Source organism: Hyla sarda, chromosome 9 (genome assembly GCF_029499605.1).
Source record: "Hyla sarda isolate aHylSar1 chromosome 9, aHylSar1.hap1, whole genome shotgun sequence".
In the NCBI taxonomy this organism is placed as follows: domain Eukaryota; kingdom Metazoa; phylum Chordata; class Amphibia; order Anura; family Hylidae; genus Hyla; species Hyla sarda.
In genome coordinates, this window is record NC_079197.1 from 42,693,289 (window position 1) to 42,710,866 (window position 17,578).

Here is a 17,578-nt window from a genome sequence, read left to right on the forward strand (position 1 = left end):
CCCACAGGAACAAAACGCGTTGGTGACTTTGAGAAGTAATGAGTCACTAATAATTAAACCAAGTGACAAAGATGGTAACATCGTCTTAATGGACAGGGATATGTATATCACAATGGTGATGGCATTACTATCGGATACGACCAAATATGAGGTATTACCCTCTGACCCGACCAGTGTCTACCTGAAGGAATATAGGGAATTTCTGATTTCAGCCCGAGAGAGGAACCTGATATCAAAGGATGAATTACAAGTTATGTTTAACCCCCGTCCCACAACAGCAACTTTTTATGCACTTCCCAAAGTACACAAAAACACTAACCCTATTAGGGGTAGGCCTATAGTTTCGGGGAATAACTGTCTCACACAAGGTGGTAGCATTTACTTCGATCATGTACTTTCTCCCTTTGTCACTGCACTCCCTTCTTATCTACGAGACACCAAGGACACTGTACTTAAATTGAACAATATCACGGTAACTGATTCCACAATTCTAACGGGTTTAGCTGTGGAAAGCCTCTACAGCAATATACGGCACGAGCTAGGCGTGGAGGCAGTCTCGAAATTCTTACACAGTAAAAGCACCTTGTTTCACGAGCACAATCAATTTGTTTTATCCCTACTCACTTTCATTCTTACACATAATTATTTTATTTTCAATGGCACCTTCTATAACCAGACACAGGGCACTGCTATGGGGGCTTCTTGTGCACCTAATTATGCAAATCTTTTTTTAGGGTGGTGGGAAAGCACTTTTGTTTTTTCTGATGAGTTGGTTTCTTTCACTGAACACGTTTTATTTTATGGACGGTATATAGATGACATCCTGCTGTTGTGGGACGGCTCGGTTGCCCTATTTCAAGAATTTGTTCATAAATTAAATGACAATGATATCGGGATGATCTTTACATCTGAGATGGGAGGACGGTCCATTCACTTTCTTGATTTGGAAATCTATATAGATGAGTCCAACCGCCTCCAAACGGATATTTTCCGCAAGCCTACCTCAACCAATTCGCTCCTCCACTGGGATAGCTGTCACCCGGGGTCTCTCAAAAAGAGTATCCCGGTTGGGCAGTACCTCAGGGCGAGGAGGAATTGTTCGAAAGAACAGAATTTCCAGAAGGAAAGCCATAATTTATATGGTAGATTTAGACAGAGGGGTTACCCTCGTAGGCATCTGAAAACGGCATACAGAAGGGCCTGTGAGGCGGATAGGGAGACTCTCCTTACATCTACGAGAATAATGGATGCGTCTAAAAAAGTGAGGTGCTTCGGGACATATGATGGACATACTGATCAGGTGATGGCAATAATGCGAAGGCATTGGCACCTGTTGACACGTGATCAGGATTTGGCACCAGTTATCGGTAAATTCCCTAGTATTACCTTCAGGAAGGGTCCCAGCATCAAAGACCAACTGGTCCATAGTCACCTTGGAACCACAGGTACGAAGGAATGTTGGTTGAGGAACACTACAGTGGGTTGCTATCCCTGTGGCCATTGCAGCTTTTGCCCACAGGTCAAGAAAGTTAAAAGGGTGGTCAATCCGGTGGATGGACACCAATATGAGATTAGGCAGTTCATTAACTGCAGCTCTCACAACATCATCTATATAGCTCAGTGTCCCTGCCCTAAGTGGTATGTGGGCAAGACCACACAGGAATTTCAGAAACGTATTTCACAACATCAAAGTTCCATTAGGACAGAAAAGGATACACCAGTGTCCAGACATATGAGGGCAAATCATGGAGGACGAATCAAAGATCTACAGTTTATGGGGCTCTGCCAGCTCAAATTGGGCCCACGTAAAGGGGATATTGATAATCTCCTATTACGTGAGGAGGCCAAATGGATTTGGAGGCTACGTAGTCAGGCACCGAATGGTCTAAACGAAGGGTTTTCATTTGCAGCATTTCTCTAATTCACATTACCTTACAAATCTTTCATCATAATTGATTGTTTCCCAGCTTTTAACCAAGCTAAGGAATGGCAGGTTATTTGTATTATTATCTACATACATTGTGGGGAAGGTCCACATGGTTTTGTATAATGGAACTGTAATATTAGGCGGTTCCGAAGTAGGTAAAATGCATACTCAGCCAGGTAGTTGACCAGTCTTTTCTTGACCAACATATATTAATTGATGAACTAATGGACTGTTGCTGAAATACATATTTAGCCAAGTGTATGACCTTGACCTTTGAACCAATATATGTGTCTATCGAATGAGATGGATTCACTGTTTATTCACCAGGGACATACTATGGAATATACTTACCTGGCTATTTACTAAAGGAATACAGTGTATCCATCTGATATGATTTAGGTCAGAATTAATATTCCTGGTTATAATAATATATCACATGGATCAGGTTGTCATTAACCTATTACATAATGTATGGGATAATTATCAAGAGCACGATATTTATGGTTAACACAGGTACATTTATCATATCTATATTTTCACATCATTGAATCATTATGATACCATAGTGTATCAAGGTGATGATTGGTTGTTATCCAGTCATCACAGCCATACAGGTCTTTCACCTCACGCATGCGCAGATGAACCGCTGAATGCGGACTTAACAGAAGTATGGGGATATGCGTATTACACATCCCCTGGAGAGCGGGCTGTAAACGGAGTGAGAGCGCATGCGCGTATCCACTCACTACTTAAGATAACAACAGCGGGACGGAGCATCTCAGTGCGCTTGCGCGGCGCACGGAGATGAAGTAGGAGCCGCCACTGACACAGGGAGATGACGTGTCCGGACCATCTGACGTGATTTGATGATGTAAGGTACCTAAATATCTGACCATTGGTTTAAGCAATAAGTATGAACCCGGAAGTGATTGTAGATATCTACACAGGATTGGAGGGATATTAAAGGTCTTTCCATTGGTAGTCACTACTGGTCCTAGGTTCATGATGTCAAGGGGCTTATCTATAAATAGTCCCAGCCGCCATTTTGGAGTGATGTTGCCACACTTTGCCTCTTGAAAACGCTGTGGAGACGGCGAAACATGTAGAGGCGGCAAATTAGTGTTTTTAATTAGTGCCTCGTAAGGGATATTGGGTTTCTGCAGAACCCTAAATACTAAGAGCAAATTGCTCAGTATATACTCATACCATCCCACTTGGCACTACAATTTTAATATCACATACTGGGTTTATTATTTTAAGATACACAATAAAAGTTATATTTTATAAATTTTTTTGAGGGGGAATAAACAGAGGTGTTTTGCACCCCAGGCTACGGCCCTGGGGTTTGGTGATTTATAGTGTATTGGCCTCTTGAGTCCCTCTGGGTCATTTATGGAGTTTCTTTGTGCAGGTAATTGCAACCAAAGAGACACATTTCCCCTTCAGACTCAAATCAAAGGCCAATAATACAGCTAACCAGCACCCTGCTCTATACAGATGAGGGGGAAGAACTAAGAAACAAGTGTCTTCCGATGGGTCCTACAGGAGATCCGGGTTTGACTGATAACCTCTAGTCAGATTTATGGCTCTTTCAGGGGTTAAGCATTGATTTTCAGGGGAGCTAGCTCAGATAGCTTGCACTATTGAGACAGCTTTCTTACCTCTGGAGGAGACCTGCTTTTCATACATATAACCAACATGTACTTGCAGTAGGTCAGCAATGACAGCAAAGCACAAAAACTTTACCAAAGATATGGATACAAATATGCATAAAATATGCAATCCAGATTAATTCCTTTTCTTTGTTTTAGTTTTTTTATTCTTTAAACCTACTTAGACCAAACGCATCTTCCCAATACAAACTAATTTTCTCTTTTCTCTTTTTCCTTAGGTACGCAGTAGGAATTGCTTACAAGTCTGCTCCTAGGAATGAATGGATTGGAAAGAACACCTCGTCCTGGGTTTTCACTAGATGTAATAGCAATTTCCTTGTTAGGCACAATAATAAAGAGGTTCTCTTAGATGTTCACCCTCAGCTGAAACGATTGGGGGTCCTCCTAGACTATGACAATAATACACTTTCTTTCTACGATCCAGCTAATTCCCTTCACCTGCACACATTCGAGATTTCATTTATCCTGCCTGTTTGTCCAACTTTTACAATATGGAACAAGTCTCTGCTGATCCTCTCAGGGCTCCCCGCTCCAGATTTCATGGACACATTTGTAACTCCTCAGCCAGAGTGTATCTGTAGACCACAAGAATCTCCATATGTGTCTGGACTCAAAGCTTGCCAGTGAAGACCAAACAATGACCTTCTCCATGGCCTTTCAATAATAGAATGAGACATTGGACACCTGTATCCTAAAATGGATAGTCTGCCATAAGACAAGTGAGAATACAGGAAGTTATGTTACTATAAAAAGCCCTTTTCATCAGCTACTAGCAGCTATAGGTCGGGTAGCTAGCTTTAGCCAATTTTTTATTTTATTTTGCATATTAAGATGTGTTATTCCAAAAGTGAGTCACCATACACTGTCCGTCAGTGGGTATATCCACTATATTGACAATAAAAAAAAGTCTTCCCGCACTAGGTATATTCTAGATATTTTTCTAAACTCCTTTTCTGCCTGTGTATATACGTATTGCAGGTTTGCAACTGCAGAGTTAAATAGTTGCCTTCCCTTTTATGTTAGTTTTGTTCTTTAAAAGCTACAGCAATGCCGATGTCCTTGAAGTTAGAACTTGTGGATGCCTTTCAACACCAGGATTTTTGGGGGTGTTACTGTTTCTTTTACTGCCTAAAAGAAATTGAATAGTTTATCCGTACAAATCTAAAATTCTGTCGGCTTACGATCATCCTTCTTAATAAATCTATGCAGAGAAAGCTTGATTTCTGCAGACAATACAGTGTGCCTCCCTGTCTTTGTGGTCTTGTGAAATGCAGATCTATGCAGAGTACTACATGAAAATCCTCTGATATGTTTTATCGTAACACAATCGGACTAACATAGGGAAGGGTTCCAATCCTTCATGTAAATGTGTTAAATGCATAAAAATATACTGTCTTTGCTTTTTAGTTTGTAGGTTTTTAATGGCCTGCTTGTTCTATTGAAATTTACCATTCTCACTTTGCTACTTTCTTTAGATGGAGCAAAGTTGTCATTTACCTCTTCGGGATTGAGTCAAAAGGGTACTCTGGGGAAATAAAATGGATCCTCTATTCAGGGAAAAGGGAATATATTTCTGATTGTGGAGGGTCTGATCAATGGGGCCCCTCCTCAATTTCCTTTATGGGTGCTGGCTATTGCCTGTCCTTGGCGTGCTACGGCCTCTACCATTAGAGATGGGCTTCAGTGGGCTTCTCAGTAAATCACTGGCTAAGCTTAAACCCCTACAGTAAATGGTGTAACTTCAAGCTCCAATGTAAAGCCATAAAAGGTACATTTACACAGTTTTGCAACAGTTTTATTCATCTTGCAGAAATCTATTTGCATGCTGCAGACACAACCTTATTTGGATGTATGCAACATGGATGTTGACCATAGACATTTCTGCATCAAAGTGTGATTATACCCTTACAAGGCCCCCATTTACCCTGCATTATTTATAATACTGATGTTTATGTGGTATAGGATCAGGCACCTGAGTGTTCTTGTTTTCTCTGCCCCCCTTTAGCTGGAATAGGTGCAAAAAATAATTTAAAAAAAGTTGGTCTGCTATGACGCTGCCTTTTAGAGATCGGGTTTCACGTTCGTTTTGCATGTCTGTTATCTCAATTTATATAGCAATAAATGAGATTTTATACTAAAAAAGACTGAACCAGCATCCCGATCTCTAAAAGGCAGTGCCATAGCAGACCAACTTTATTTATTATTTTTTGCACTTATTCCAAGTCTCTTGCCGACCTCTTACCGAGTACCCGGCCGGATCCTGCAGGCTGCAGTCCAAGATCATCTGACCCCAAACGGAGGGGTGATATGCATGTATAAGATATACCCCAGATGAGCACCACTGATATTGGGGTTTGTGGCTTGGCATTATCCCACTGAATTACACGAGGTGCTATCCTCTCCCTCTCTCTTTTTTTCTCCTCTATCCCCTTTAGCTGGGGCCCTACCTGCAGTCCTATGCAAAAGTGAAGATTGTGCTAAAATCTTTAGTTGTGCAGAAAGAGTTGCATCAAGCCGTTACATACAGTAATATATTTCAACTAAGTTGTCTATAACTATATAGTTAGAATGTAGGATCATTACTGAATAGAGGTATGAACTATAAAAAAGACTTATTTTAGGCTACGATCATTCAAAGGAGTATCAAATCTAAATACACAACCAATTGGGAATAATAGTGATGGATGTTTGTTTATGGTAAGACAACCATTTAGTTATTAAAGGGGAGATTTATCAAAACCTGTGCCAAGGAAAAGTTGCCCAGTTGTTCATAGCAACCAATCAGATCGCTTTTCATTTTGCAGAGGGCTTGTTAAAAATGAAAGAAGCGATCTGATTGGTTGCTATGGGCAACTGGGCAACTTTTCCTCTGGACAGGTTTTGATAAATTTGCCCCTAAGAGTATAATTAACAGACACCATGGGCTGATACTACAATAGCATACTGTTCAGAATATCATTGGGCCTTATACATGCGTTATTCTTATGTCTGCTTGTCTGTAGAAAGTAGCTTTTTATAAAACTGGAGGCCTACAAAGTTACAGTAAAATCCCCAAAAGTTTGCCCTAAAACAGTTGTGCTCAAAACAGAATTGTAATATGGCGGTGTACATGAGGTCATACTCTTTGAGTTAGAATTTAAGAAAAATAGTTTGCATACAACATATTAAGAATTTACACATCTTCCCTAAAACCATAGCGAATGATGTAGAACTATTCAACAGCTGACATGTCCCACCCCTATGCTTATACCTGGCGAAAAGAAAGATTTCTCCCACCATTGCTTCTCCCATGTTCATCATCTCCAAGTTGCAGACAATGCAAGAGAAAGATAACACTGAACATGGCCGACCACGGACACAAGACAGACCACATTTTTGCACTTCTCATATAATACAAAATAATTCAACGTATTGCCATAAAGCATTTCTTTGATAAAATGGAGAGGTTATCATGTCCTATGAAACTGTGGGGGTGAATACAAGATTTGACCACCTGGTTATTTCATACTGCTGTCTATGTATATGTATCAACTACTGTGTCACTCCGATATAGCTATATAAATATATATGTAAAATATACAAATGTTGTATGATATATTTATTCCAAAACCTATCTAAATGTTCAATATAATTGACCCCCCCATGAAAATGTGGAAAGGGGGATATGTTTTTATTGGAACATCTTCACGGTGAAGGAATGATGAGATGGTCAGGTTTCTATAAATAAACTTTGTGCAATAGTATTTGTTGTATGTGTTTCATTTTATATCTCCAGCTTACACAACGATTGATTTTACATTTGTTTCTTTAGATTTTTTTGTTTTTCTTACAGTATTTGGATCGCTCAGCTGGTATGTTTAGGATGTGAGCTCATTCAACAGAGCCCACTTGAAAGAGCCAGACACCATATCGATTCACAGACTCAAACCCAGGGACTTTTATTCCTTATCAATCCTTTACACCAGCCGCGAGCTTGGTGTCATGCCAGTAAGCAACTACAACGCAAACTCAAGGCAAAACCTGGCAATTGTCTCCATTGTTTTCCCATCAGTAACTTACATTTTACTAAACGGAACATTTATAGTTGAGTAGGGTCTAGGGATTTTCTTAAAGGGGTTGTGTCAATCTATCTATCAATCTATGTATTATGTATTATCTAATATGGCTATCAAGGAGTATTCCCCTGCTAAGTCCCATCCCCTCTATTAGCCAGAGGGGAGAGCTGTTAAAAAAGACAGCCGCCACCCTAGAAGATTCAACTTGATCATGTGTTTTATGTGGTCAGCCTTTCAGTTAAATGGGTGCTAAATAAGTCCACTGAATACATTTGCCATTATGGTGGCTGAGGAAGTAATTTACATGTAATAAAATTTGGCTTTAATACATTAATAGTTACATTAGTGTATTTTAAAGCTATAAACACCTTTAAAAAATTATATTTTTTAATTCTTAATTCTTTTTGTTTATTTTAACAATGTTGTTTACTTCCACTTTTACATCTTCTACATGTGTCGTGTGAGTTCGAATTTCTCTACAAGATTCTCCCATGCAGTTTGCTTTGTATCTGCTCTTCCCTCTCTTTTCAGTCTGTGTGAGCTGTCCCCTAAGGTTTCCTTCCTCCCTGTCTCCCAAACTTATCTTTAACACTGAGAGAGCAGATGTATCTTATCTTTTTTTTTTTTTTTTTTGAGTAGGAGCTAAATTTTTCATAAAAACTATATAAAAAAAGGTGCTTCATTTTGCATTTAGGAAACAAAATGAGAAATAAAAAAAGAATATTAGTAAAAGGTGTCCAAAGTCTTTAAGATAAAGTTATATTATCTAATTGATAGCCTTTGTAGAGTTTAAGGAACTATTACTTTTGCTTAAAGGGGTACTCTTAATCCTTTCAGTACTTATCAGCTGCTGTGTACTACAGAGGAAGTTCTTTTCTTTTTGAATTTATTTTTTTGCCTGACCACAGTGCTCTCTGCTGACACCTCTGTCCATGTCAGGAACTGTCCAGCGCAGGATAGGTTTGCTATGGGGATTTGCTCCTTCTCTGGACAGTTCCTGACATGGACAGAGGTGTCAGCAGAGAGCACTGTGGTCAGGAAGAAAAGAAATTCAAAAAGAAAAGAACTTCCTCTGTAGTATACAGCAGCTGTAGTATAGTGTCAGCAGATAGCGCCGTGGTTCTGGCACCAATTGATTTTAAAAATACGTGTTTTCCACTGGAGTACCCTTTTAATGAATATGCTCAAATGGATCTTGTTACTCTGTTAAAGGGACACTGTTATCAGAAGAATATATTTGACATCATTTAAAAAAATTATAATAGTAAAGCATTTTTTTTATATATATAAATAATATTTATTTTTGCATATAATAGTCCCACAAGGGGACTAAAAATTAATATTTTTTTTTTTTATAGATGTTAATCATTCTAAATAAACCCCTTCCCTGATAAAAGTTTAAATCACCCCTCTTTTTCAAGAGTGGAAATGTCTGAACTATTAAAGTATACCATTAATGAAATTGCATGGTCAATGGCGTAAACGTAAAAAAATACAGTCTATAATTACAGATTTTTGCTCACTTCATATACCAACAAAAAATGAATAAAAAGCAATTAAAAAGGCTCATCAAAATAAAAATGGTACCAATAAAAACTACATATCACAGTGCAAAAAATTAGCCTTCATACTGCCCCATATATGGAAAAATATAAATATTATAGGGGTCAGAAGAGGAGAATTTTGAGCATGCTAATTTATTATATTTTACAAAAATATTTAAGTAGTAAAACAAAAATATATATATAATTTTGGTATTGTTGTAATTGTATTGGCCTACAGAATAAAGAAAATGCGTGATTTTTACCATAAAGTACCCTATGTAGAAATTAAACCAGCCAAAGTGAGGTTTTTATAGAGTACAATTGGTGGCACAAAAAATCAAACCCCCATAAAGGTCTGAATGAGGAAAATTTTAAGCATTTTGGCTATTAGAATGGGACGAGGAAAAACATTTTAAAGCCTTGTGTGTGTGGTGAGCGAGGGATATGCAGCAGGAATCCCGCTGCTGCAGATTTTGCACAGCGTGAATTACGCTGTGTATACGCCAAGTGGGAACGTGCCCTTACACAGCAGAATTCCTGCTACAAAACAAATCCCTTTAAGCTGCCAGCATTAATTGCCTATTTCCTCATTCTTACGTTTATTAGCATTTATTTTTACTAGAGATAAGTCCAGGACTCCTTTACATTTTTTTTGATTGCACGTGTCAATGAAAATTGAAATTCTGGTGCAACTTGCACTACAAAACTTGCTTCCATTACTTGCACCACCTTTAGTCTGTCAAGTCATGACTTTATGCAACTCTGTAGTCAGGCAGGCTTGTATGCAACTTTGTGCACCAAACATTGCACCAAATTTGTGACTTAACAACTTAGAGCAAAGAAAGCAAACCAATTGTTACTCTTCACTTAGCTGAGCCTGACTAGACATCCCCATCAGGACTCGGTATAAGAGCGTGCCCTAGATTTACTTATACTGTCTTGGAGGTTTGACAAATCTGGGAAATTTTTTACACTGCTTAGACAGTATTAGGGTGTGTTTACATCACAATTTTGCTTTATGGTTCCCGTATACAGTTATGTATTGAAAACCACGGTTTTGTTCAGGGTTCTGTCCTATTTTTCGGCTCTACAATGGTCTATAAAAAACGCATATCACCCGTATACGGCTTTTATAACATTATAGTCGATGCAAAACACATTGGGAGAGATTTATCCAAACCTGTCCAGAGGAACAGTTGCCCATAGCAACCAAACAGATTGCTTCTTTCATTTTTAACAAGGCCTCTGCAAAATGAAAGAAGCGGTCTGATTGGTTGCTATGGGCAACTTTTCCTTTGCACAGGTTTTGATAAATCCTTCCCATTGAGCATAAAATGTTTTTTGAAATACCATTTTTGAAAAAAAGCTGATACAAAAACGTATTGCAAAATCATGATGTGAACGTAGTCTTAGTAATCTAGGGCACTCTGTTATACAGAGTCTTGATGGGGATGTCCAGTCAGGCCCTGCACTAGACATGACACAAAGGGGAAATTTATTGTTTCCTCTACTAGTTCAGAGTGGCAACACTGTGCCCTTTTTTGTGCAAGCCCTTTCTTTGCACAAAAAATGTTGTGAAAAATACCACCTTACACAAAACAAAAAATAAAAAATAAAAAGCAAAAATTCAGAGCTTACAAAACACTTACACAATTTTGCCACTCTGCATTAGTGCAGGGAATTATTAATTTCTAACAATATTTTTTTCCCTTAGTCCTAACAGCAGAACAAATGGGATATTACTGCCCCTGTGGACAAATAGGACAGGTGGAACTTTTAATAAACTAATAAAGAAAAATGTTTTAAGATAATAAATAATTAAAGGGGTTCTCCACCATAAGGTGATTTTAGTATGTACCTGGCAGACAGTAATGGATATGCTTAGGAAGGATCTGCGCTTGTCTTGGGGCTAAATGGCTATGTCATGAGATTACCATAACACTGTGGCTAGCTTTTTGTGAACTTGTATTTCCTTTTTGACTTTTCTTTTTTTGACTACAAATCCCACAATTCCATTTCTCTCCCTCCCACACATCAGCCACCCCACCCATTGAAACATAAATGAGCTGCCTCCATCAAAAGACCTGTGGTTTTCAGTCATTGTGCCTACAGCTGTTGCATTAGTTGCAGATTGAGCTCTCTCCCACCAAGCGATTGCTCCCCCCATTGAAGCAGACAGGCTCCCTGTCATCAGCTGACTAGTGAGTCAGATCTCGTCCGCATTTCAAGCTGTGAAAAATCAGAGACAACAGTCATTTTGTATGCTGATAAAAATAAATATTGGGGGGAAAATCACAGAAGAATTGTAAGAAAACTGTCACACACAGATACAGACACTATATTATGAACTACACTAACTTTACAGCCCCTGTAGCATAGTCAAATAAAAAAAATTCCTGGAATACCCCTTTAAGAAAATAAACTAGTAATTAAATTGTAATTAAATTCTATATGACCCATCACACACACAACACTGTGTGCAATGTCTAAGTACATAAAAAAATTAAGAAAAAGAGAATGGGATATTTGTGTGCTGCTGTTAGGCCCAAGGGAAAACAAAATATCATTAGTAATTAACAATGCAGTTATGTTCTAACCAGCAGCCCAATGGGGATTTAACAAGATGATAACCTATAGGGTGGGTCCTACAGATGTACTAAGTTCAGAACAGACCTGCCAAAGGCGGTGCAATACAAAGCACAGGATTACAGTATAAGGCACTAGCAGACTCTCAGACAACAAAAAGAGGGGAGGAAAATTCTAATTTGCCGCCTCTCAGAGTAATGTCAGGGGCACAGCTAAACAGCTTCAAACAACTGCAGGGTTATAACATCACCTTTATATGTATATATAAACATACAATATAGCCCCCAAGTAGTTTTAATTAAGAAAATGAATAAATAAGAGAGTTAATACCACTTTCAGTCCAATGGACAGACCAGAAGTACATCAGATCCTTGCTACCTGGCCATATTAAGGCCAGGAAGGAGAAGGTGGCGGTGCCCAGCGATTCTTCATGGTTTTCAGAAGGGCAAACAAGATCTCAAAACACTGCATCTGTAGATCCGGGGCTACAAGTTACCTTCTTATAAGGTAGGGCAGCAGCTAGAGCTGAAGCTGAAAAGCCAGAAAAGCCCCAGCAGATCACTGGCAAGACAGTATGAGGAGCGCACAGCGCCGCAGACTCCTGTTCTCACCACGGACCGCGGTTCTTATATGGGCCTAACTGAAACTGGTTTACTTTTTTAATTAATAAAAGTTCCACCTGCCCCAATTATCCAAAACGGCTGAAATCTTAGTTTTATTCACATGCCCACCATATGCAAATTGGTCCCAAGTAGTATTTGGGACTGAGAGCAGGGCGCAGCTAGTCACAGCACCTGGCCTGTAGTCATTCTCTACAGGCATGATTGACAGGCGTTGACTAATTGGGCCAATTTGCATATGGCACGTGCATGAATAAAACTATGATTTCGGGCAATATAGGATAACTGACACTACCCTACAGGACACAGTAGAGGAGTTTGTAATAACAGCTATAATGCAACAGTTATATACTAAATTCTGATAACAGGTTCCCTTTAAATTTTCAGTAGAACGTCTCTTGCTGTGAAAGCTTTTGCTTTGCTTTTTCATCCTTTGGATTTGTTTATTTGATCTTATTTGCTATGGGAAGATCTGAGGACTGATTACCTTGTTAGCGGATTTCACAGACGTCTTCGCAGTTGCCAATAAAACTTCTGAACTGGATAGACTGCACCTAAAATGTAATGCTGTTTAATACTAAATAAAAGGAAAGTATTTTAAGGTGCAATCTTCTTAGTCCATCAATGGGTCAATGATTTCCCATTTATAACGCATTGAAATAAACTGTCTCTTCACCTCAGCACACAACAATACAGTTCAATACAGAATATAAACAAAGGCTGAACTTAGGGGGGGCACAAATATGGCGGAGGTGTAAATGGTCCACCATGTCCCGTAGATATAATTGCTGAAAACTGATCTCTACAAGCAGGAAGTGACAGGTTCTAGCAAGGTTTATTGGCCAGCGTGAAATGTTTTGTACAGATCCGGCAGGCTCTTTCTTTGTGACAGACAGGATTACAGTAAAATGAGACATCAGTGTATAGGTAAAATGGGATTAGCCCCTTTACAACAGATATTTACCTCTCCCCACAATGCACATTGACCTCTGCACGGGTCACAAAGTATGCCAAGAAAACTATCCCATAGAAGTCAAAAGGATCCCCTCCAGTCTATTATTGCCTAAAATCACAGAGCTTGCTATAAAGTATAGCTCTAAATGCTGTTAAAAGCAGCTTAGACAAGATAGTTGGTCCTATAACAATATAGAGCATCTGGCTCTATTTAGTAAGAATGAATGATATCTAGGTGACACATTTGTTCATGAAGTACAAACTGTACAGTAGGATGCAAACATATTTTACATAAACCACCAGTATTTTCCATAGTTATATGTGCACTCTATAAAAATGTTTAGAATTTAGGAAACCAGACAGATGAACATGTTTTATTCAAATATTCCGCATTACCCGCTAGTCCTGAAAGCCTTGCATGTACTATATATATGTGTATAGGTCCTTATATATGACAGGCACTATTAAGATCAACAAGTTGTCCGTAGTCTCTTCAGTATTTCCCTGTGGAAATTGTTCAGGTTTGGTTTTTTATTTAACTGGAGCTGTGCGGATGGAAGAATCCACCTTATACAAACTGTAGTAGGGAGCAGAATATAAATGTTCTTGAGATGTTCTGTAAATGTGTCTCTCATTATCGTTAAACATTATTCCTGTAATGGTGCCTTATCATTACCATGCAGACAATCAGTTTACTGCAGAATAAAGCCTCAGAATTAAGTACTGCAGACAGCGGGTCCCAGAGGAGCCGAGAACAGAAGCCAGAACAATATGAGATTTTAACATCTCTCTACTCAGTGTTCACAAAACCGAGAAATATAATCCACGTGCCGTACAAGATGACTTAGAAGCAAATTTTTATCAACCTCCAGTGAATTAGTTACACAGCATTACATAGTCAAACTTCTACCTATCAACACAGAAATGTGTTGTGATTATGTTTAGAGCAATATGTGATTTCTGCGGCGGAGCATCCGGGACTACAAAACAACTCTTGCATCTGAAGAAATGTTTGCAATTTCTTTAAACCCAATGCATGTTGTGTTTGGCAACGATTAGACAGTGACGGCTCCTACATAAATGATGTCTTCACACAGTAGGGCAGCGTTTGTTATATCAAGCTGTTTAGGGATAAGACAACGCAGAGTTTCGTTACATTAACTTAAAGTGTTGCAAACTAAAATTGTGTTATAGGCTATAGGAAGATAAGTGTGTAGTCATTATGTTCTTCATTTAAAGGATAAAACAAATGCTGTGTATGATAAAATTTTTACCCATAAAGCACTCAACAGGACAGTCATAAATATAAGCTAAGTCTAGTGAAAGCTTATAGACATATCTACCATCACCCTCTCTCTAGGGTACTTCTGAGGACGACGAGATGAAAACCCATAACCCCCTTTTCCTAAACCTTTGTATGGGGTCTTGGTCCACTATTGGCCCAGGACATCAATCAGTGCATCAGTTGGTTAGTTTAGTTTAATTCTTTGAAGGGTTTTTATAGAAACCAGGGGGGGATGAGGGCTACATGGAAGGACAGGTGTATCTGCTGTGCTGCTTTGGATTTGGACTAAACTAAAGAGAAGAATCTAAGGGATCCCTGGTTTATGTCATTTAATATGTTACTGTTATTTGTTAAAAACTTTTGACATATTACACAGATATATTAAAAGTTTGGTTCAGTTAGTGTCTCAGAGCACAGATCCCCTCCAATCTCTAGATGTAGCCAGGTAAAGCGCATTGCAGTGCGCTTCGCTCCCCAACTTGGCACTCAGTCCATCTGATTGCAGTAGATAAGTCTATATAAGTCTATGTAGCCCGACTCCTTCTAATAGATACCTGTCGCACATTTCACCTGGTTATATCTGGAGACAGGTCTCAGTATCAATCTAAATCTTTGGCATGTGTACGTGACATATGAACATTTTATTATTTTTTTTTTTTATTAAATCATAATAACGCTTTAACCTCTGTTCAGGGATCTAAAGAGTGCAGGTGAACCTCAAATCCCTAAGATCAGAGTGGGTACTGAAGAGCATAAAGACGACCTAGTCAATCATGCATACACGCATAAGGTCAGAACAGTTTGTGTTTGGTCAATACAGATCAGCAGATAAGGCAGAGTTCAGTCAATATAGTTAACAGACAGAAGGTCAAGGCAAGAAGAACATGAAGAGAATGGTATACAAAAGGCTAGTGTAGATATACTTTTGCAGCTCATAGGAGCTATGGAATCCTATTGCTCTGGCAAGGAGAAAAACAACGTACAGTAACCCCCCGACATGCGATGGCCCCGACATATGATAAAATCGACATACGATGGCCTCTGACATACGATGCTTTTATATGTCGAGGCCATCGCATTAACTGCTATCCGACAGCGCAAAATGCTTAAGCTGCTGTCGGTTAGCAGTTTAAGCATCCCGGGCAGGTTTGCTTATCTGTTCCCGCTGCTCCGGGTCCACTTCGCGATCCTCCGGCATCTTCCGCATCTTCTCCAGGGTCCGGGCCTCGCTTTCCGGCGTCGTTATTACGTCACTACACACGCCGCGCCGGCGCAGTAGCGTAATAATGTCACCAGAAAGCGAGGCCCGGACCCTGCAGAAGATGCGGAAGAAGCCGGAGGATCGCGAAGAAGAAACAGGAGCAGCGGGACAGCATCGGGAGCCCCTGGGACAGCATTGGGAGCGGTGAGGACCTGGTCCGGAGCGGCGGGGACAGGTGAGTACAGCTTCCTATACTTTACATTGCACGGATCCCTCAACATACGATGGATCCGACAAACGATGGGTCGTTTGGAACGAATTACCATCGTATGTTGAGGGACCACTGTATATTGGAATGGTGGAGTCCAGTCAACACGGGTCAACAAGAGTTACAGGCAAAAGGTAATGGCTGGCAAGGTACACTCAACATAAGTAACAGGCAGAAGGTCAGGGTCAATGGATTTTAGTAAATGTGTATAACAGGCATAATGTTAGGGCATGTGGAGTTCAGTCAACAAAGATTGCAAGCAAAGTTAATGGCAGGCATAAAGTGAAGGAAATTATTTTGATAATGTACCTTTGCAATTCACAGGAGCTGTGGAACCTTATTCCTCAAGCAAAACAGCAGTGCTCATTGTCCCTTTAAATAAGCATCAAGAGAGTCCTGGACAATGAGGATGGTAGTGAGAAGGGTAACACAAAAGCACCGACCACCATATGGAGCTACATGAGTAGGGAGTGTGACAACAGGGCAATGAAAGTGAAAGAGTGGGTGGACTTTTGCATGGACTCTCATAGGCATCAAGCACAGATAATAGGTAGATATCGCACCAAAAGGGAAACATAGGTTACTCTGCCCCTAGACATCTTATCCCCTATCCAAATGATAGGGGATAAGATGTCTGATCGTGGGGGTCCCGCCACTGGGGACCCCCGCGATCTCGGCTGCGGCACCCGAGGCATCCGTTGCTTGGAGCCGGATGACTGGCGATGTGGGTCGGAGGGTCGTTATGTCACGGTGATGCCCCCTGAATGCAAGTCTATGGGAGGGGGCGTGATGGCTGTCACGCCCCCTCCCATAGACTGGCATTGAGGGTGTGTGGCCATGATGTCATGAGCGGGGCGTGACCGTGACTTCGCGGTCTTGATAAATTCTGCGCACTGACATCAGGATCTATGCTTTAGACTGTATTTAAACCTGCTCCAACATGGTCTGACATTTCGGCGTATTTTCAGCCGATGCGACTTGTCGCTGAAAAGTCGCTTTTGATAAATTCAGCACCAAGGCATTTTTCCGTCTAAAATAGACTAGAATGCATCATGTTCTGAAAATCCTCTAGAGCAAAAGTCGCAAAAAAGTCGCACATATTCAGACTGCCACTTTCTGTGCGACAAATTAAGACAGGAAAAAACAGTCTAAATCCTTTGATAAATATCTCCCCTAGACTTGAAAGAGGGCTTATGCTCCTGCCCTTTTGCCTATCATAACTTGTTTGCAGCTGCCTGACTTCACACCCTCCTCTGCTGTCCGGATTGAGGAGGGGTACACTTCTGGTATTGTGTGAAGAAGATTCCTTAATAATGGAAAAGCTACAGTCAGCAGCAGACAAGATGGGATGGTGTTTAGCAGGGTAAATTGTGGGGGTGGCTGTTAGTTATGAGATGTTTCCCCACACTTACACGCTGCTTATCATACTCTCTCCCCCTGACTGTATTCTATTATCAAAAAAATC

At 40.0% G+C, this 17,578-nt stretch overlaps 1 protein-coding gene across 4 annotated transcripts in view; it reads left to right on the forward strand.

Annotated features, from left to right (window-relative positions):
* MID2 (midline 2) overlaps positions 1 to 7,337 on the forward strand; it is a 323,798-nt gene extending 316,461 nt beyond the window's left edge. For all 4 annotated transcript variants that reach the window (XM_056538348.1, XM_056538350.1, XM_056538349.1 and 1 more), the window contains one exon: positions 3,819 to 7,337. In XM_056538348.1, the coding sequence (XP_056394323.1) occupies positions 3,819 to 4,227 (409 nt within the window). In that variant the 3' untranslated portion in view covers positions 4,228 to 7,337. The remainder of the gene's footprint in view (positions 1 to 3,818) is intronic.
* Positions 7,338 to 17,578: the final 10,241 nt, after the last annotated feature.